The following is a 23,400-nucleotide window of genomic DNA, read 5'->3' as shown; positions in this document are numbered from 1 at the left end:
ATTACAGACAAGAATTACTGTTGTACTTCAATTTACATTTACAAAGTTTCTTTTTTTCTTCCAAATTTCTATTATTATCCCGATCACTAAATGACTACTCTGTCGAACGATGTTGCCTATCCTAATCCTAATGCCAAACTGAATTACAATGACATGGTTGTCGACACGTGGCACAAATGCATGCTTTTTTCATGCTTTTTAGATCTATTTCCGCAAAGTAAAGCAGTGTGTGCGTGAACTGCTTACACACAGGAACGACCTGTTCGGAAACATGGCATACTCACATCTGTGATGACAATTCCCTTATGTCCATATTCCCCCTCCTTGATAGAACGGAGTCTATCAACACAAAATAGTAACCAACTTTCCAGAATCGAAATAATATCCTCGATCACATCCACAAACGTATCGAAAAGTTCAACAAATAATGCACTGAATACATCCAATGTCACAATATATCCATTTTTATGAAACAGTATTCACATTTTGAGTTCACAGTACACCACCACAATATGTGCAGATTACACACTCTTTTGGTCAAGGTTCTGTCACAAATTTGAATATCTCACATTGGATAGTTTCTCATGTTAAATCCATCAATTTTACACATTTTCGTCTTTCGAATGTCACAATAGAATCCATAGAATCCTGTATTGTCTTGTTCAGTGACATCTGGTACTTTATCAGCTAATGCTGTCCGTTTCAAGAGGGCACACTTTCGTCACTGGTCTAGTAAGTACAGATTGACCAATCTGTATGTCAACCACTCTGGTGTAACCATCTTTCCCTGGAGGAGTCTTGATAACTTTTCCCATGGGCCAATGTCCACGTGGAGTGTTTGGCGATATTACCAAAACTATGTCATTCACGTTGATATCCGGTTGGTGAGTGAGCCACTTCCTTCTTCGGTTGAGGCTGGGTATCCACTCCTTCATCCATCGGCTCCAGAAGTGTTGTATTACATCCTGTATCCATCTCCAGCGTTTCCTTGGGTTAAAGGGTGTTGTATCCACTGATTCTGGAGCAAAAGAACCTCCAACCTGTCCATGGAGGAAGTGGTTCGGTGTCAGGGGTACATCATCCTGAGGATTTGACGTCTGATAGGTGAGTGGACGTGAATCGATCAAGGCTTCTGCTCCAATAAACGCTGTCATGAGCTCTTCATCATTTACGTCACTTCGACCTAATATAGCAGAGAAAGCTTTCTTGGCTGCCTTGATCATGGTCTCGAACACACCTCCGAAATGGGGCGCACAGGGAGGATTAAACTTCCACTTGGTCCCACGATTCGCTAATGTTCGTTTAACAGCATCATTGTCCAGACATGAGACCAGTTCTTTGAGCTCCTTTTCTGCTCCAACAAAGTTTGTCCCATTATCACACACAATGTCCTCTGGAAGTCCTCTGCGACTGGCCATGCGATAAAAGGCATTAAGAAATGAATTTGTGTCCATTCCATGTGCGATTTCAAGATGCACAGCTCTTGAAGCTAGACACGTGAAGAGGCAAAGATAGCGCTTCTGCCTTGCTTTTCCTCTCCCCTGTACTGTAAAGAAGGGTCCAGCAAAGTCAAGTCCAGCCTGTGTGAAAGCACGTAGAGAAGGTGTTAGTCTCATTTCTGGGAGAGGAGCCATGATCTGGTGCGCCACTTTTGCTTTCTGTTTACGACATTGTGAACATACCCGCTCCCATTCTCGAATTTCCTCTCTACCAGAGAGGATCCAAAACTTCGCTGAGAGTGCCGCTAATGTCTGATTAGTTCCGGTAACATGCTGTCCTTCCTCATGATAAGATTTCACAATCAATCTTGTGATCCAGTTTCTGCGTGGCAAGATGATTGGAAACCTTGACTCTGGAGATAGATGCTCAGCATAAGCCAATCGTCCATCAGATCTCATCACTCCACATTCATCCAACTTCGGTTGTAATCATAAGAGTTTACTGTTGGTTGGCAATGGTTTTCTATTCTCAAGGCAGGAGTATTCAGCTGGAAATTCTTCTCTCTGCATTTGTGCTATGATTTTGAACTGTGCAGTTTCAATTTCTTCTGCTGTTAGTTCCCCGGAGATCCTTTGATGATTTTGTGCAACACAGTTGTTCAAGAATCTGTATACCCAAGCTTGGATTCTTGCCAGTCTTTTCCAATCTGAGTATCTTGTAGCTTTTAGTCTCCATTCATCACACGATGATTTGTTCACTACCATTGTAATGATCTTGTTTTCTTTCAGAGTTTCATTTTCTAGCTTACATGTCTTTTTACTTTCTATTTCAGATAATCTTTGGGGCCATTCACCTTCATCTCTAGTCAAGAAAGGGGGTCCTGACCACCAGCTTTGATTATCAATCAACTTTGATGCAGCTATTCCTCTTGTCAACATATCTGCTGGATTTTTAGCAGTTGGTACATACCGCCATTGACATGGATTCGTAACCTCTTGAATTTCACTGACTCTGTTTGCAACAAAGGGTTTGAATGTTCAGCTATGGTTCTTTATCCATGACAACGCATTTGAAATGTCTGTCCAAAATGTTACGATGTCTATTGACACTTCCAATGCCTTTGTGATTGCAACAGATAATCTGAGTCCAGTAACAGCTGCCATTAATTCCATGCGTGGAATGCTAATGGCTTTCAGTTGTGCTACTCGTCCTTTTGCAGCAATTATGACACTGGAGATTTCATCATTCTGGTAAGTATTCACAGCATACACTACAGCACCATATGCATCCTCAGATGCATCTACAAAGCTGTGGAGTGTAGTTTCTTTGACCTCGTGACCACAGCGCAAACATCTTGGTACCTGGATATGTGCAAGATCTTCCAGTTCCATGAACCACTGACATGCTTTCCTTTTCAGATTATTGTCTAGTTTTTCATCCCAATCTAACCCTGCTGTCCACATTTCTTGCAAAATGATCTTTGCCCTCACAGTAAAGGGTGCAAGAAATCCTAAAGGATCAAATAGCTTTGCTATTTGACGAAGAAAGATTCTTTTAGATATCGTGGAGTTCATTTCAGGTATGTGGGAAGTGAAAGTAAAGACATCTCTTTCAGCTATCCACATGAGACCGAGCGTCTTTGCTGAAGGTAAGTAGCTACTGTTCAACTGAACTTCTGACAATCTGTCTTCAACAGGTATCTGATTGAGTACTTGGTGGGAATTTGAAAGCCACTTTCTAGGGCGCATCCCAGCTCTACTCCAAAGATCTACCAACTGTCTATACAACTCAATAGCTGTATTGTCATCCTCAACAGAGTCCATGCTATCATCCATATATGTTGCTTTTTGCACAGTTTCTGCTGCTAATGGGAGATCACCCTGATGCTTCTTGGCATTTTCCTGACTTACAAACTGTGCTAAGAAAGGAGATGCATTCACCCCAAATACCACTCGACTAAACCCATACTCTGTGGGTTGCTCATCTCGTTTCATGGACCTCCATAAGAATCTGTGATAGGGCCGATCATCAGGAGAGATTTTGACCTGTAGGTACATCTCGGCAATATCACTCATCAGTGCTACTGGGTTGTGTCTAAATTGTAACAATACATCAAAAAGTTCCCTCTGCAGTTTGGGACCTTGGTGGATAACTTCATTCAAAGAAATACCCTTGTATTTGGCTGAGGCATCAAATACAGTTCTCACTTTTGTTGTGAGACAATCCAAACGTACAACCGGGAAATGAGGCAAATACCACTTTCCTGTATTTGTCATTTCTTCAGTAGGTACTTTCCTGATATATCCTTTTGTGTGATACTGTGAAATGACAGTATCATATGCAGCAGCTATAGTATCATCCTTTTCTAATTTCTTCTATGTACTCTCAAGACGACTTAGAGCCATCTGATAGTTATCTGATGGTAAGGCATGTACCTCTTTCTTCCATGGTATGCCTATTTGATAGTGACCATCCTCATACGTCAAGGCATCTTTCACCCTGTTGTATACATTCTTGTCTTCAGGGCTTATGTTTTCAGTCTCTTTAGACTGGAATTTCTCAACTTACCAAAACCTATGCAACAACATATTCAAATCTTGATCATCAGCATTTGAATGAGAGAAGAATGTACTAGAAAAGTGAGTCTGATTATCAGAGCCTGTCCCTGCAATGTTCCCTATACAAGTCCAACCAAGGGGCGTTAACCGTGCAAGAGGTTCACCTGGATTCCCACGTACCTCTGAGTAGGAATAGTGAAGTTCTGAATTATCCATGCCTATCAGGACATCGACAATAGGAGGGGATGCAATTTTAGGAAAGTCTATATCTTGCAGATGTGTCCATAGTTTGCCATATTTCTGCCAGTCAACAACCTGCAAATCACCTGTAACCTTAGTTGTTGTGAAAGCAGAAATATTAACATCAACCTCACCACCTTTACTTTCCAGTCCAAATTCTACTGGCATTGTTTCAAATGTGGCTTTCTCATCATTCAACACATTCACAGTGACTTGTTTAGTTTTACCTTGCAGTCCTAGCTCTGCAGCAACGTCTGCATTAATATAGGACCTTGTGCTGGCGTCATCTAGCAAAGCATTAACAGTAACTCTGCGATTCCCATGTTTAAGGATTACTGGCACTGTCCTAAGCCCAATGAATGAAGATTTTGAAGCAACGTTCGATGCCATGTTAGTTGCATGTGATCGTTCTGCTTGTTCTTTTGAACTATTGTCTGTATGTTCTATTTTGTTTAATGGAACTGAAGCTTTTTCAACATCAGCAGTTGAATCAACCCTGTCCCTATCCACATGTAGCAGCCTGTTATGGTTGCTTCTGCATCCATTCATGCCACATAATCTTGTTCGCCAACAGTGTTTACCACGATGGTTGCTTCCTAAGCAACGAAAGCAAAGATTTAACTCCTTTGCTTTGTTCCATCTGTCCTGCACTTTTAAAGCTGTGAACTTTCTACAATTCCAGACATCATGTGGTTCTTTGCATACTATGCACAAACTCTTTACTCCAGCATAATGCCCACCAGGTTTCTGGTTACTGGCATGCCCAAGGAATGTACGAGGAGTCCTTTTATGTTCAGATTTTATTGACTTATCACAGACACAATGAATGGTTTCAGCTGCAATTGTTTGAAATTCTGCTTCTTGGAGCACCCATTCTCTCAGAGTTTCAACTGACTCTTGTCTTTGTCTATCAAATACCCAACGTTGATACTCTGTAACCATGGCTTCAGTCATCTTTTTTAGCAACTTCATATAAAGAAGACCATTTCCTAATTCTTCTACTCTGTCAGATTCACGGAGGTTAACTACAGCAACATCCAGCATGTCAGCAAATTTATCTAAATCTTTTGCATGACCTGGGCGAATGGGTTTGAAATTGTCCAACTCTTCAAGATGTAAGGCAATCTGGTGCCTCATGCCACCAAACTTCCTCTCTAATCTCTCAAGAGCTACTTGATAACCAAATGCATTATGCCCCAAATCCCTAATCACTCTAAGAGCTTCACCTGCTAAATACTGCCGCAATTGCAATAGCTTGTATTCTGGTGTTGCTGGTGAGTTATCAATATATGCAATGAATGCTGCCTTCCAGCTCTGATAAGACCTGACATCACCTGCAAACACTGGAATAGAAACTCTCTGCAGCTGCTTCCACATGTCATGTCCAATCGCGCTTTTGTCTGGTTTATTCGAAAGAGAACTGGGTTCAACATGTGACCTACCAACCGTGAACATGACCTTTGGTTGACCTAATTCATGTTCACTTCTTACAAAAGTCTTTATGGACTCATTCTGAGCCTGTTCAACGTCCTTCCCTTGTTCTCCGGGACATTCTTGTTTCTGACTTTTACTGTGTTCTTGTTTCTGGTTGAACAACATTGACATCCCTGTTCGTAAACTTAGTACAGAGCTAGCATCTGATCTACAGTCTAAGTACTGTTGAGCATGTTGCTGTGCACTTTCAGTCTCATCTTCAAGTCTAGTTATTTCAATGCTAAGTTTTTTAGAATTTGCTACATCATTGTTTTTGGAGTATTCTTCAGACAACATCAGCATTACTTCCATTGCTTGTTCTTGGACAATGCACAACTGATCCATCTGATCTCGAACAGACCTTCGAGTTGGGACATCCTTACCTTCTGTCATATTGTAGAGTTTATTTTTCGCCTTCGTAAATGCAGTCTTTGCACTGGCTTTTTGTTTTTTGAGTTTTAACAAAACCTCTTCCACAGCTGGCTTTGACTCATTACTTTTACCAAAGTCCGACATTATAACATAAGCACAGTGTCTGAGGTTGCTTTTTGAGGTTCAGCCATTTTCTTCCTTACACTATTCCTGTTTGGTAGTATGAACCTAAGTCTTATAAACACATTTTGTTTCTAACAACTAACTCACCTGTCTCGCACTGGAACTATTCTTGCATCCAAACTAATCTAACTTGCACCAATAACACCATGATCCACTAACAGGCAGTAACCATGAGTAACAACGAATTAACCACGCTGTGCTACAATTTTGGTCAGCAGAAATAGAAGAAGTGCAATAGACAGGCAAAGACATTAATTTATTTACGATGGTTTTATTACAGACAAGAATTACTGTTGTACTTCAATTTACATTTACAAAGTTTCTTTTTTTCTTCTTCCAAATTTCTATTATTATCCCAATCACTAAATGACTACTCTGTCGAACGATGTTGCCTATCCTAATCCTAATGCCAAACTGAATTACAATGACATGGTTGTCGACACGTGGCACACATGCATGCTTTTTTCATGCTTTTGAGATCTATTTCCGTGAAGTAAAGCAGTGTGTGCGCGAACTGCTTACACACAGGAACGACCTGTTCGGAAACATGGCATACTCACATCTGTGATGACAATTTCCTTATGTCCATATTTTTTATAAAGAGGACTTGATTTCAGATGGCATTATACAAGAAAAATATGTGAAAATTACATTGAATTGAAAGTTTGGGCACTTGGAACTCTTCACAACTCCTCCAATAAAAAATGTTTGCTTGCACACTTCTGTTCTCAAACTGACCTGTGACAACATTGGTTAAGTGATTCAATTGCAATTGTGACATTCCATGCTCTGCAGACTGAAACTAAAAACATCAAAGCCAAGGACTCATATGTATAATGACAAGTAAGTTAATTCCCATTTTACAGCAAACTGCTTGTTGTTTATAGCAAAATGGGAATAGGAGCAATGTGACATTTTCATGAACTATGTTGCCAATACATACAGAATCTCACCCCTGAGTATTGATATACATGTATCTGATATCAAAAGACACGAGGGTGATATTTGATTTATCATCCAAAATCTTTCTTCCAACTTTTTTAGTTTGTAGACAGTAATAAGCAGTGTCTTAAGTGTAAAAGTACTGCTAACAGCTTCAGTAGCAGAGCCATTAGTGATGTCATTTGATTGTGACGTCATAGTAACCAATGATGTCACAATGGTCTGCAAAGCATTGTGATGCGATTTCATTGCAGCGATATCTACAATGTAGATATTGCTTGATCTCACCCAAGCCATATCTCCTGTGGGAACCAGTTTCGGATGATAAACTGCAATCTGGTTCATAACATCCTAGCACTATAGTCATGTTATCAGTGGAAGGTCGTTACTTGTTTGGAGTTTAGGGTAACCCTATGTGGCCACTTGCTTTTACACAAGCGCACTAACCTTTGGGACATGGGATGTTTTCCTAAAGATAAAATCTTATCAATAAATGGTGAATGTATCTAAAAGAACCTTATAATAACATTTGTATACAGAAATATTGAAAGAAACTGATTTCCCTATACAATTCCATAGTAAATATGATCTGTGAATATCACACAGTAGTTTATAAGTGATGCACATAACCAAATAAAAAGCACAGTCTTCTTCCTGCTCACACACAAACATCCCTAATGACTGCCTGACCTGTCCTATTATATCATTGTTATTGCAGCTTTTCTTTCCAAATGGCAAATCAACTGTCTCTATGAGTATGACACTGCCTCTGTTCCATGTCTGAGAAAGTTAATGTGCAGCTACAAGACTGAATAATCAACCACTTCATCTGGCTTGACTTATATCACTTTCCCAACCCAAGTCACAGACATCTGATAACTGTACAGCCGTCTGTATGGAGTACCTAGACTCAGACCCAATGGCTGTTCAAGTGTTGGGTCTGAAGCATCGAGACACAGACCCAATTGCAGCTCAAGTGTTGGGTCTGAAGCATCGAGACACAGACCCAATTGCAGTTCAAGTGTTGGGTCTGAAGCATCAAGACACAGACCAAATGGCTGGTCAAGAGTTGGGTCTGAAGCATCGAGACACAGACCCAATGGCTTGTCAAGAGTTGGGTCTGAAGCATCAAGACACAGACCAAATGGCTGGTCAAGAGTTGGGTCTGAAGCATCAAGACATAGACCCAATGGCTGTTCAAGTGTTGGGTCTGAAGCATCGAGACACAGCCCCAATTGCAGTTCAAGAGTTGGGTCTGAAGCATCGAGACACAGACCAAATGGCTGGTCAAGAGTTGGGTCTGAAGCATCGAGACACAGACCCAATGGCTGGTCAAGTGTTGGGTCTGAAGCATCGAGAAACAGACCCAATGGCTGGTCAAGAGTTGCCTCAAACTAAAAGAGACAAAACCCTTTCAACATTCATAAGATTCAGCAGAGCCGATTGTACGATTCCAACTACAGCATGTGTTCATGAATCACTATCAAATAGTGATGGTACTTGGTGGCTATTCGACAGTCGCATCTAAACCATAGTCCTGCACCATGACTGTGGAATATATTTATGTTATGGAAAAAATAATAATCTTGAAACGCAGACAAAAGCAAGTCTAGCCAGCTCTATTCCACATACGAAGTGATATGAAATCAGCACAGGGAATTTTTTATATTTTTAGTCAAGAAGGATATTGTGTAAAATGAGATTTCAGAGACTAAATGTTAGTCTTTCTAAACCATTGTGACACACTTTGGCAGCCGTTGGAGATTTGCCCACAAAACGTAATGTGTAAATATAATGACGCACATTCCTGATAATGATAATACTGCATCAATCGGCCAGTACGAAATATTGGTCAGCACTGTGGCGCCACTAGGAAGACAGGGTGCGCTTTGAACTATCAGAGGAGGCGAATAAATTTCTACTTACAACGATCTGTGGCGTGTCACACGTCTTCGTCAACTGTCAACGTCCCCTTTACATAGTTGTGTACAGTACAACGCCATCAATTGTCAGTCTTCGGAGTACTCGGCGCCAGAGGTAAAAAAGCGTAGATCCCTGGGAGTTTGAGGGTCGGCGTGTGTTACACGTATAAAGATTATAGTATCTCGGTTTTGACATTTATTATCAATGTTTAAACGCCCGAACTGTATTACATGTACTTCTACACGAGTCATGTGTAGGGAAATGCTTGTGTTGATAACTTGATCGGCTATTATACCCGCCGGAATTACATGTATACCTTACTTTAGGCTGATTTTAACCATATTAGATTCTTGGGGCGCGTATTGATCAATCAATTATGGCATTTATAATAATTTTGGGATTAATTTCTACTCATGATGGACTGATAATAAAGTCAGGAACAAATGGAGGTATTTTTTCCAAATCCCCTAAGCAACAAATATTAATTAGAACCTATAGACCAACATTAACACTGTGGCCATATTAGATGGAACTAAATATGGCAAAACACAAAATTCGCAGTGACATTCTTCTGTCGAAAAAATAATAATTTCCCTTGACAAATACGCTGGTGTTGGCGGAAACGATATTACGTGGTCCCTGGGTACCATGACGTCAGAAAAATACATACAGCGATACACTGTTGCGTTTTTCGATAGAGCGTGACGACCCCACTCATACAGTTGTTGTCAGGCGACAAGGGGGGGCACGGGTGGCCCAGTCGTCTAAGGCGCCGCGATTCGCTGTGCAGAGTTGCGTCCCTTGGGCACGCCAGAAACCTATGATTGTGGGTTCGAATCCCGGTTCGCCCCAATTATGTTTCTAGGTTTGTCAGCACCATACCCGTGCTCGTGGGTTTCGCCGAAGTGGTAAACGTCTGAGACCTGCATCACTTCGGGCTTTCCTCCCACATTAAGCTGACACGCCGTGATATAACTGGAATAATGTTAAAAGCGGCGTTAAACCCAACTCACTCACTCACTCAGGCGACAAGTTGTCTTCGACTGCCCTATCGATAGAAAGTCACCAATAACCCAGGTTGGTGTATATGAATGATAAGCCGCGACAAAACATCGCTGACCAGCGTCCTCGGGGCGATGTGCGACGTCATTCCAGCAGCACACGGCGTATTATACATATGTTCTATTCATAGTGGCAACAGCAGTACACGGCTTACAGTACGTAAGTTCTTTTTATAGTGGCAACAGCAGAACACGGCTTACAGTACGTAACTCCTATTCATAGTGGCAACATCAGTACACGGCCTACAATACGGTAGTTCTATTCATGGTGGCAACAGCAGTACACGGCTTACAGGTCTAAGTTCTATTCATAGTGGCAACAGTGAGGTGAGGTGAAATGGGGTTTAACGTCGCGTTCAAGATTATTGCACTTATATAGCGACGTACATGTACGTGTGTGTGTTTGTGTGGCTGCTTGTACTAGTCCGGACTGAGGCGATTTATAGTGCTAGCTCACTGAGATACCATGCCGCAGTTTAACATGAATACCCCAGTCAGACACATTTTACTGACTCCGATCCGACCAGTCCTTGTTTTAGCCCCTTAATGCCGAGCGCCAGACAGGGTAACAACAAGTACCTGCTTTTAACGTCTTTTGGTATGACGCGGTCGGGGATCGAACCCTTCCGCTCTCCGGGCGGACGCTCTACCACTAGACCACGGAGGCGGTCCAGTGGCAACAGCGGTACACGGCTTACAATACGTGGGTACTATTCATAGTGGCAACAGGAGTACACGGCTTACTGTACGTATATTCTATTCATAGTGGCAACAGCAGTACACAGCTAACTATACTAAGTTCTATTCATAGTGGCAACAGCAGTACACGGCTTACATTAAGTAAGTTCTATTCATAGTGGCAACAGCAGTACACGGCTTACAATACTAAGTTCTATTCATAGTGGCAACATAAGTACACAGCTAACTATACTAAGTTTCTTTTCATAGTGGCAACAGCAGTACACGGCTTACAATACTAAGTTCTATTCATAGTGGCAACAGCGGTACACGGCATACAATACTAAGTTCTATTCATAGTGGCAACAGCAGTACACGGCATACAATACTAAGTTCTATTCATAGTGGCAACAGCGGTACACGGCATACAATACTAAGTTCTATTCATAGTGGCAACAGCAGTACACGGCTTACCATACATATGTTCTATTCATAGTGGCAACAGCGGTACACGGCTTACTGTATGTAAGTTCTATTCATAGTGACAACAGCAGTACACGGCATACAATACTAAGTTCTATTCATAGTGGCAACAGCAGTACACGGCTTACCATACATATGTTCTATTCATAGTGGCAACAGCAGTACACGGCTTACTATACTAAGTTCTATTCATAGTGGCAACAGCAGTACACGGCATACAATACTAAGTTCTATTCATAGTGGCAACAGCAGTACACGGCTTACCATACATATGTTCTATTCATAGTGGCAACAGCGGTACACGGCTTACTGTATGTAAGTTCTATTCATAGTGACAACAGCGGTACACGGCTTACTATACGTAAGTTCTATTCATAGTGGCAACAGGAGTACACGGCTTACTGTACGTAAGTTCTATTCATAGTGGCAACAGCGATACACGGCTTACATTAAGTAAGTTCTATTCATAGTGGCAACAGCAGTACACGGCATACAATACTTAGTTCTATTCATAGTGGCAACAGCAGTACACGGCTTACATTAAGTAAGTTCTATTCATAGTGGCAACAGCAGTACACGGCATACAATACTATGTTCTATTCATAGTGGCAACAGCAGTACACGGCTTACCATACATATGTTCTATTCATAGTGGCAACAGCAGTACACGGCTTACTATACGTATGTTCTATTCATAGTGGCAACAGGAGTACACGGCTTACTGTACGTAAGTTCTATTCATAGTGGCAACAGGAGTACACGGCTTACTGTACGTAAGTTCTATTCATAGTGGCAACAGCGGTACACGGCTTACTGTATGTAAGTTCTATTCATAGTGACAACAGCGGTACACGGCTTACTATACGTAAGTTCTATTCATAGTGGCAACAGGAGTACACGGCTTACTGTACGTAAGTTCTATTCATAGTGGCAACAGCGGTACACGGCTTACTGTACGTAAGTTCTATTCATAGTGGCAACAGCAGTACACAGCTTACTGTGCGTAAGTTCTATTCATAGTGGCAACAGCAGAACACAGCTTACTGTACGTAATTTCTTTTCATAGTGGCAACAGCGGTACACGGCTTACTGTACGTAAGTTCTATTCATAGTGGCAACAGCAGTACACGGCCTACAATACGTAAGTTCTATTCATAGTGGCAACAGAAGTACACGGCTTACCATACATATGTTCTATTCATAGTGGCAACAGCAGTACACAGCTTACTGTACGTAAGTTCTATTCATAGTGACAACAGCGGTACACGGCTTACTGTACGTAATTTCTTTTCATAGTGGCAACAGCAGTACACGGCCTACAATACGTAAGTTCTATTCATAGTGGCAACAGAAGTACACGGCTTACTGTACGTAATTTCTTTTCATAGTGGCAACAGCAGTACACAGCTTACTGTACGTAAGTTCTATTCATAGTGAAAACAGCGGTACACGGCTTACTGTACGTAATTTCTTTTCATAGTGGCAACAGCAGTACACGGCCTACAATACGTAAGTTCTATTCATAGTGGCAACAGAAGTACACGGCTTACCATACATATGTTCTATTCATAGTGGCAACAGCAGTACACAGCTTACTGTACGTAAGTTCTATTCATAGTGACAACAGCGGTACACGGCTTACTGTACGTAATTTCTTTTCATAGTGGCAACAGCAGTACACGGCCTACAATACGTAAGTTCTATTCATAGTGGCAACAGAAGTACACGGCTTACTGTACGTAAGTTCTATCCATAGTGGCAACAGCAGTGCACGGCCGTAGGAACTTGACGTTAGATATTTAGTTTTAAAAAAGCTACCCCTCACTTTATATATGCACATCTCTATGGCTAGGAATATAGCTGTTACAGCGCTGTGTTGGTAATACTCACAGTCTACCATCATGTTTTGTGAACGCGGTTTTGGTAAATTTGAATTTCGCGACAACCTGATTCAAATCAATGTGCTCGGCTGAAGCACTGGCTACCTGCCCTGCCTCGTTTGTCTTGTGTCTATATGACAACCACTTACCATTCCTAGTGACACTGCTCCCAAAAGACCTTGTGTCATCGTAATGAATTTTGAAAATACTGAATCAATATTCAGCTTGTTTTGCCAAGACTTAGTGAGTGATTACACGTAATGCTGCAAAGGCTGAATGGTTTCTTTGTGCCTATAAAAAATAAACTTTAACAATGATGAAAACGTTCACACAGTGCCGATTATAGCTCCCGTTTAAGATCAGACAGATTTCTGAACGCTGTCGCATACGTTCGTAACAGAGTCCTACGGATCGGGCATGGTCCAGAGAGGTCGGCAAGGCACTCCCGACTGTATGGGGCGTCCCGTAACATTCGGGAAACTCAGCCGACTTTGTCTTGTCGGATGACAATTGTGACAATGTGGTGACAGATTCTGCTGTATCGGATCAAAGTCGAAACAAGGTCCTGTGTTTTCTGGACTTTTTCATGTGGATCTGGAAGCTGTCGTGATGAACAGACATGATTTGGTGAAATTGTTCATTGCAGTTTCTTGTCGATTGAGTCCAAATTGCGTCCAGATCTTGCAGACTTTGTCGGTTCACTGTCCGGTCACTGTCTGATCTCTGTCGGGTCGCTTTCGGGAGAATCGGGACGCTATCGGGACAGATTCGGTCGTTTTTTACCATGAGGAAGATACAAATCGGATTAGATTCGGATTGAGCACGGGACAATCGGGACGAATTCGCCTGAAAACGGCTGAATCGGGACGCTTCCTGAAAAATATCTGATTGTTGTCGTGATTAAATAAATGTTTTGACAAATTTATGAATTTCCCGCCACGAATCACAGGATCTTGATCAGATGTTTGACAAATTTTAATCGGGAACGGCAGTACAAAATCCTGAATGTTTGACTTAGCACAATAAACGATAACCGTCGCCCGTCGTGGGATGAGACATCAAGTGCGCGCGTCCAGTCAACTCGACTTCACATTTTTTTTTTTTTTTTCAAAACTGTTTTCCTGCATATGTCTGTACTTGCATGTATTCCAGGCAGGAAATCTCAGATTGCGCCTGTTGATGGTACCAGAACCATATCTAACTAGAAGCACATTGTCCCCGCCTTAGCACGTTGCTTCAAGTCATTATTGGGATCGTTATAGAAACAAGACCCTAGAACGGGCTTCCTACATTTACGCCTGGAAATAACGCCCCTCACTCTACATCTAGAACTCCAATAATCATCCTACCAATACAACAAGACAAACCCATCGTTGAGACATTATAGATAGGTCTTATCCATGTGTCATATATGTGTATACACATATACAGCCGATTGATGTCTTGTCTTCAGTTTCCTAATGCTGACTTACGTCGAAGCCTCATTGAAAGGCTAATAATTGTTGTACTTGAATGAATTGTGGTAAAATGGTGAGTTTGGCATTATGTGTATTCACTATGTGAGTGAATAGGTCTCCAGCAACCCATGCTTGCCATAACAGGCAACTATGCCTGTCGTAAGAGGCGACTAACGGATCGGGTGGTCAGTCTCGCTGAATTGGTTGATGCATGTAATTGTATCCCAATTGCGTGGATCGATGCTCATGATGTCAATCACTGGATTGTCTGGTCCAGACTCGATTTTTACATACTGCCTTCATATAGCTTGAATATTACCGAGTGCGGCGTTAAACAACAAACAAACAATTAAACAGAATGTCCATCTCAACATCCGCAGGAACATTACACAGTGGTCACGGTCCGAGTGGACGTAGATACAGTGTATACAACGAACTACGTCAACGCCAGAGAATACTTGTTGTCACTTTCAATTATTTGCCGAGATACTGGCAGCACCCGCCACTCACACACCCTGTCTATCAGGACCTACAAGTTAAACGGTTGAACGAGTCCCTGGTGTGTACTAATATCCCTGATATTGAAACGTTTCCCCGTCAAGTTGCCCAGAGGGCCGAGTGCCCGGATTATCAGGGTGAGACTTTGAAACCTTGCACTGAAATCTCGTTCAAACATTTCTTTAACACAACGTTCCCCCCGGCAACTTATGCACAACGCTTGCTTAGATTGAGTATTGTTACTTTTGGTTGTGCACTAGGTTGTGCAGGACGCACTGTAAAAAGTAGACACAATTTATGGATAGCAACTTTGTTATTTATAAAGGCAGTATATAAAGAAGTTGTTATCCCTAAATTGTGTCTACTTTGTCATCCGTCAACTTCTAAGTAATGCCTATCAAACAATTCAGGACGCCCTGTCGACTCACAGCTTTGGTCCAGCGGAGGATTGACTGCTACCGAGGACTCCAAGGATCGTTACAGTAGATGCGACATGGTATACTTCAATGAAACGCCTATGGCGTGACATATTTAGACCTTGGCTGTAGCTGAACATGTATGGGTATTTTTCAAGAATATGTTTCATGTTTTGTCACGAAAGGTCTCACATACTGCTAACCTCTCTTTGATATAGATACCGAGTTTGGAATAACTACTTAGGCAAAACGGAACCTAACGAAATCATCTTAACTTTAGTTTAATCAATTAAGTAATATTGGGCGAAGACGTAGCATTTCAAACGTTGACTTCCTGTCGCTGTTTGCTTTACCAAATTGATTACTCCGTGTACTTGTTGGCCTGTCGATAGAGATCATCAACAGAACACCCATACATATCCACAAGTAATTCAGTGGATTCGTGTTTACGTTTTATTCAAGCAAACGAGTGTTTTGAATGTATCGCGGCACGTATATTGTATGCTGCTTGGCAATCACAGCCTCCTAGAGATTTCGGGTGAGGCCATAGACTCGGATCGGGTGGTCAGGCTCGGATCGGGTGGTCAGGCTCGGATCGGGTGGTCAGGCTCGGATCGAGTGGTCAGGCTCGGTGACTTGGTTGATCTCATGTAATCGAATCCTAATTGCGTATATCGTTGCTCATTATGTCAATCACCGGATTGTCTGGTCCAGACACGCTTATTAAAGCTGGAATATTGCTGTGTCCGGGGTTAAACAACAAACTTGAAACTCAGAAATTGTTCTAAACGATGTGGTATTACCTTGAGGTCTTGTTAACGTGACGTCACGCGAACTAAACATGCGCATATATAAGACATACTTAAATTTCACTGAGCCTGACATGATAAAGAAACAATAACGTGCTTCGAATGTATTACGGAACATATATTTATATAAATACATTAGGGAAAGATCGGGAGAATCCCAGGCCAAGATGAAATAGTGGAAGTCTGTCTGACGCTGCGGTTCTATCTCTCTTAATTACTACATGAGCCGCGCGGGTAACATTGTTGTTGTCCAACTGTCTGGTCAATTTAAATGAACCCTTTGTCCGAGCTCAGATGTTATGGAAAGAGGACCCTTGAGGTCACGCAATAGAGTTATCATATTGCAGTAACCGGCTCAGTTATTGCACTTTCTGCACAGGTGCGCCCTGCTGTTTAGTCCTCTTTGATATTACCATCGCCGGAATGGGCCGGCGGAACACACCAAGTCGGTCTAGACATTGGGGTTCACGCACAACTATATGCTAGAACGGTTTTGTGAATATTTACAATCGGACGAAACGTTTTCGTTTAGATCCTGATGTATGTCTCGGTCTGGGGAATGTGATGTAACCGTGTAGGGGCCATGTTCACTGTTACAATCACAGAAGCGAGCCTCGGTCTGGGGAATGTGATGTAACCGTGTAGGGGCCATGTTCACTGTTACAATCACAGAAGCGAGCCTCGGTCTGGGGAATGTGATTTAACCGTGTAGGGGCCATGTTCACTGTTACAATCACAGAAGCGAGCCTCGGTCTGGGGAATGTGATGTAACCGTGTAGGGGCCATGTTCACTGTTACAATCACAGAAGCGAGCCTCGATCTGGGGAATGTGATGTAACCGTGTAGGGGCCATGTTCACTGTTACAATCACAGAAGCGAGCCTCGGTCTGGGGAATGTGATGTAACCGTGTAGGGGCCATGTTCACTGTTACAATCACAGAAGCGAGCCTCGGTCTGGGTTATGTGATGTAACCGTGTAGGGGCCATGTTCACTGTTACAGTCACAGAAGCGAGCCTCGGTCTGGGGAATGTGATGTAACCGTGTAGGGGCCATGTTCACTGTTACAATCACAGAAGCGAGCCTCGGTCTGGGTTATGTGATGTAACCGTGTAGGGGCCATGTTCACTGTTACAGTCACAGAAGCGAGCCTCGGTCTGGGGAATGTGATGTAACCGTGTAGGGGCCATGTTCACTGTTACAATCACAGAAGCGAGCCTCGGTCTGGGTTATGTGATGTAACCGTGTAGGGGCCATGTTCACTGTTACAGTCACAGAAGCGAGCCTCGGTCTGGGGAATGTGATGTAACCGTGTAGGGGCCATGTTCACTGTTACAATCACAGAAGCGAGCCTCGGTCTGGGGAATGTGATGTAACCGTGTAGGGGCCATGTTCACTGTTACAATCACAGAAGCGAGCCTCGGTCTGGGGAATGTGATGTAACCGTGTAGGGGCCATGTTCACTGTTACAATCACAGAAGCGAGCCTCGGTCTGGGGAATGTGATGTAACCGTGTAGGGGCCATGTTCACTGTTACAATCACAGAAGCGAGCCTCGGTCTGGGGAATGTGATGTAACCGTGTAGGGGCCATGTTCACTGTGACAATCACAGAAGCGAGCCTCGGTCTGTGGAATGTGATGTAACCGTGTAGGGGCCATGTTCACTGTGACAATCACAGAAGCGTGCCTCGATCTGGGGAATGTGATTTAACCGTGTAGGGGCCATGTTCACTGTTATTGTCACAGGTGCGAGCCTCGATCTGGGAAAATATTATGTAACTGTGTAGGCGCCATGTTCACAGTTTAAGTCACCGATGCGAGCCTCGATCTGTGTAAAATCATGTAACTGTGTAGGGGCCATGTTCACAGTTTTAGTCACAGGTGCGAGCCGCGAACTGGAGAATGTAAAGTAACTCTATATTTAGCAGACAACTATATTGGGAATTCCCTTTCGTTAAATCACCTTGGTGACTGACACTCTTCTGTACAGAAGAGTATAATGATTGACAATCAGAACGATTTCATATATTTGTCTATAAATAGAGTCGTGTTGGGGAAAGCAAACAGGACAACATTTATTCAACTAACATCTGCCCCACTCTTAATGTCAAACATATGTAGTGGACAGCCTTAGTCCGGACATAAGTACCTGCACATTCGTGTAACTGGAATTTTTTGTCTTTATCAGTTTCAAAACGTGCTCGGCGCTCATAATAATAGACAGTTTACTTGCACCGCTCTCACGATGGAACATGACGGCACGCATCACTTGCTGTGTGTCTAGGTCCCCCTCCAGGTCATAGTCAAATAGTAGCTGGTGGCAGGATGAAGACGGTGCCCCCCTCCTGCCTGTCTATCCTTTCGTCCCAGCTGGAAGCGGAAGAGCTGGAACACAGCCAGGAATAGCCAAGACACTTCCATATTTTACGAGTGTTTCAATGAGAACTGAACTCCGCCAACACAGTCGGCCAGCCCTGGCAGGAGTCCGTTCTGCATCTCAAGTCTTTATTAATGTAGTGGGGAGGCCCCAGGCCTAGAGTACATTCTGATACATTCTGATGAGTGGTAGAACTTTGTTATGAAATAAAACTTCAATTGGTGCACTAGTACAACCCGACAGCTATGTAACAAATCTAGGAACATAATGACGTTGACACTTTTTTCTTACCATAGAATAAACTGAACAAGGGAGAAGAAAGTGATACTCGTCATCCACGGTATTTAAGTTATATAGATGGCAAATTCTTCCCTTTTAAGAAAGCATTAAACCCCCTAATCCTAAACAATATCGGACTTATCGTTAGACCAAATACCGTGAAAAATGAATTGTATGTCATATCTTCGGGATATGTTCCAAAATATATGTCTTAAACAAATTTTGGTTTGAACAGATGCTTTGCCAGACCAGTTTTCTCTACGTGCAAGCTAAATCAATGATGTTTGTCTTACCATTATTTGCAGTTAACTTCCATTCTATAATAATGACAATAACTTTGTCATTCCTCCATTTCACCCTGCAGGCCACACATTGTACTGTAGAGCAGACACGTTGTACTGTAGAGCAGACACATTGTACTGTAGAGCAGACACATTGTACTGTAGAGCAGACACATTGTACTGTAGAGCAGACACACTGTACTGTAGAGCAGACACATTGTACTGTAGAGCAGACACATTGTACTGTAGAGCAGACACATTGTACTGTAGAGCAGACACATTGTACTGTAGAGCAGACACATTGTACTGTTGAGCAGACACACTGTACTGTAGAGCAGACACATTGTACTGTAGAGCAGACACATTGTACTGTAGAGCAGACACATTGTATTGTAGAGCAGACACATTGTACTGTAGAGCAGACACGTTGTACTGTAGAGCAGACACATTGTACTGTAGAGCAGACACGTTGTACTGTAGAGCAGACACGTTGTACTGTAGAGCAGACACACTGTGAAACGAGAGGTTGAATCTGATTGGTCAATAGGAGAGGCATAGTAGGGACATAACTCCTGATAGCCACTGCTGGAATTCCAGCATAGTTCGGCAAGTGACTATTGGAAACATCTGCAAATTACCAACTTTTAAACTATCTATAGTCTCATCCCTAGCTATTGGTGAGCGTTGCATATTTTGAGCTTTACTATCTGGTATTGTGGGATCAAAGGCGAACCGACTTTCAATGTCGGGGCTTAAAAACAAGTGATACAACCAATCCTTGGTATTCCACATTGTTTCTAATCAACACTGGTTATTCCTTTGCAGTGACGTTGTATATGTATTGAACCGCAAAAGAAACGTCAGTAACATTGCATGAAAAGTTGTCATTTAAATATCTGGGTTATTTTTGTCAAAGTTTCTAAAATTTAACATTACCTTGTCCGGAAAAATGAAATTTGAAGATAAAAAAACAAAGCAGATGACAATAAAACCGATCGCCCAAACGCATCACGGCAACGGCCATGGTAACCCGGTGCACATGAATTCTGTGCAAATTGAAATGCAAATTGCTTGCCCTATAAAAATCCACCCAGATCGGACATTCATTCGTTATTGAATTGCTACCACATGCCAAGATTGACAAGAAATCAACGACACCAAGCCCTGGGACGATTGAAAGCTGGACAAATCGCCCGGCAAGTAGCCAATGCATTTTAAGTCCACGTAAGGACAATATATAGGCTCCAGCAACGGTACCAGATCACCAATACTACAGATGACCGACCACGTAGTGGAAGACCACCCGACGTCAGGATCGTCAGATTGTGCAACAGCATGTTTAAGAACGCTTTGTTACTGCTGCGGAAACTGCTCGACAGACCATGGGGACACACCAGCGACACATTAGTGCGGACACCGTGCGTCGACGATTGACGAGCAGACACCTCCACTGTCACAGGCCACACCGAGGACCCAATCTAACGCCACGTCATCGCCGGGACCATCTTCAGTGGGCAACACAGAACCTGCATTGGCGCCACCAGCAGTGGAGAAGAGTCCTCTTCTCAGGCGAGAACCGTTACTGTATCTCAACAGCAGATGGCAGAGACAGAGAGTCTGGCGACGCCGTGGGAAACGTTATCCGGCTGCTTGTGTTGTTGAGAGAGACTCGTGGGGTGGTCCGAGCATCATGGTGTGGGGTGGAATTGGTCTTGTACAGAGGGTCGGCCCCGTGGTCTTCCAGAACATCGGTTCATGGAGAGGCAATGGTGTCACAGCAGCTCGGTAGATTGATCAAGTCTTGAGACCACACGGCATACCTCATTTGGCACATCGCCGCAACCACGAGTTTCAGCATGATAACGCCCGTGCCCACACTGCGAGAGCATCAAGAGACTTCCTCCAGCAGTATGGCATCAGAACCATGCAGTGGCCTGCCATCACGGCAGTCATCAATGCACATGGCGGACACACGAGATTCTGACTTGTGATGCCATTTTCTCAGAGACTAGTTTTGTGTTCCATTTGACACTTTAATTTCAACCTTGATGATCAGTTTTGTCAAGTTTCATCTTTTTCATATGTCTAAAAGTATGTTTACAGTGTTTGGACAAATAAGGTTTCTCATATATTTATCCATGGTGACGTTTCATTTGCGGTTCTGTATATATTGAACATATTTACCGTTCCAGCTTTTGAGCGTAGACCAAAACCTTTTGGAATCATGAATATTGCTTTTAAAAAATAATTATCTTTCTTTAAAATATTCATTTTTCTTTCGCTTGCAAGTATCATTTGAGTTCTTTCTAATATAATCATATTGTTGAGGACGATGTCTTTATTATTTAAATTTATTCAAAGTTCTACGTCACTCTGATTTCAATTCCTCACATTCACCATCAAATCGCTTTAAAATATTTACATTATTTTCCACAATTGCTGTTGTTCTTTTAATACCATTGGCAAAGAGCTTCTACAATATAATCAATACTTCTAACTATATTGGTAAACGCCGTTTTGACTGATTTATCGAGTAATTCCTGAACAGTATCTGACAAAATACGTAGTAACGGAACAAGCCTAGTGGTTGACAAAGGTCGCGGTGTCTTCAGTACCAACCAGACATATATCCGTGAATGGAGCGTCTGGCATCAACTCGGAGCAGCCGATGGGACGGTGCTAGTGTGAAGCCAAGCGGAATGTATGTCACTGACTCTCAGACAAAGACCCGTTAACTCTGTCAGGTAGCTGGCTGTTAGAGATATATCTGTTTTAAGCCAGCCTGGTGTTGATCGTGTTTACGTTGTTGTGGCGTGTTGGACCAGTGTGACGGTGTGGCGAACCACTCAGGGACTGCGGAATACAACCAGGCCCCGGGATCCTGGCGGTGTTAGACGATTATTTTATAAATTATTGACACATACAGCAGTTTTGCGTTGATGGAGTGGTCATTTTACAGGAATAACGTCACGTAGCGGTGACCCAGAGAGATATACCCTTTACACGACCAGCCGTCGGCCTTGTGTTCTGCAAACAGTTGGAAATTGTCTTAAATGAACAAAATGATGATCGATCCCACGTGATCAGCAATATAGATTGATGGGTTAGCATCCTACCACTTGACGATCAAATAAACATGTTGTTGTATGTTTCATTACATACGTTCGGCCTGCAGCTCTGAATAATAGTGTAACAATGACGAAGTATGTCATCCAAGCAACAGACACCATCATGCATTCTGGATGTACAAAGACGAAGTAAGATGACGTGTATGCTGCGCATCGTTCACATATACACATGCACAAAAGTTAAGCGCCACTATATTCATAGTCTATTGATTTCACGTGTGGAAATCAGAAATACGAAATATGATGATGTATGACTGAATTAGGCTTCCATAGTTTCATGAACCCAAATTTGTCCAGATACCACAAGGAAAGCGTGGTTTACGTGTTGCTGCAGTTCCCTACCCTATAAATAGTGAAATTCAAGTTTTAGACACGTGGTTGCATTTTGCTCCTGTGTGAGATTCCCCTTTCCAATAGAGGTTGAAAATCAGCCATGGTGAGGAGAAAGTTAACGAACGCTGAAAGATGGCAAGTGATAGGCATGAAAATGCTGGCATGTCATGCAGGGCCATTGCAAGACAAATGGGTCGTCATCACAGTGTTATCCCTCGTTTGATTGTCAAACCAATGATGTCAATGACAGGCATGGGTCTCGTAGGCCAAGAAAGACCTCAAACAGAGATGATAGACGTCTTTTCAGGATAGTCAGACGAAATCCATTTGCCACTTCAACGGATTTAAGACTGCAGTGGATTACCCATCAGAGACTCTCGACGATGACCGTAAGGCGTCGCTTCAGGCGACTGGTTATAACGCCAGATGACCAGTAAAACGTCCTCAACTGTCTGAGAGGCACATGCGGAATCGTCTGATATGGTGTCGTGCCCGTAGTCGATGGAACTTGGCCAATTGGAGAAGGATCCATTGGACTGACGAGTGTCGAATGCTGCTACGAACTGTTGATGGTCGAATACGTGTTTGGAG

General features: G+C 42.7%; 1 protein-coding gene across 1 annotated transcript; it reads right to left on the bottom strand.

Annotated features, from left to right (window-relative positions):
• Nucleotides 1-683: 683 nt before the first annotated feature.
• LOC124122511 lies at nucleotides 684-1,898 on the bottom strand. Its single transcript, XM_046485549.1, has one exon. The coding sequence runs from the start codon at nucleotides 1,896-1,898 to the stop codon at nucleotides 684-686; it is 1,215 nt and encodes a 404-aa protein (XP_046341505.1).
• Nucleotides 1,899-23,400: the final 21,502 nt, after the last annotated feature.

Source organism: Haliotis rufescens, unplaced genomic scaffold (assembly GCF_023055435.1).
Source record: "Haliotis rufescens isolate VD_foot unplaced genomic scaffold, xgHalRufe1.0.p SCAF_1, whole genome shotgun sequence".
NCBI lineage: Eukaryota > Metazoa > Mollusca > Gastropoda > Lepetellida > Haliotidae > Haliotis > Haliotis rufescens.
This window is presented reverse-complemented; position numbering and strand designations above follow the sequence as displayed.

Excerpts from the sequence above, each read along its gene's own strand:
- LOC124122511 (XM_046485549.1), bottom strand. The coding sequence starts at position 1,898 with ATGAGATCTGATGGACGATTGGCTTATGCTGAGCATCTATCTCCAGAG.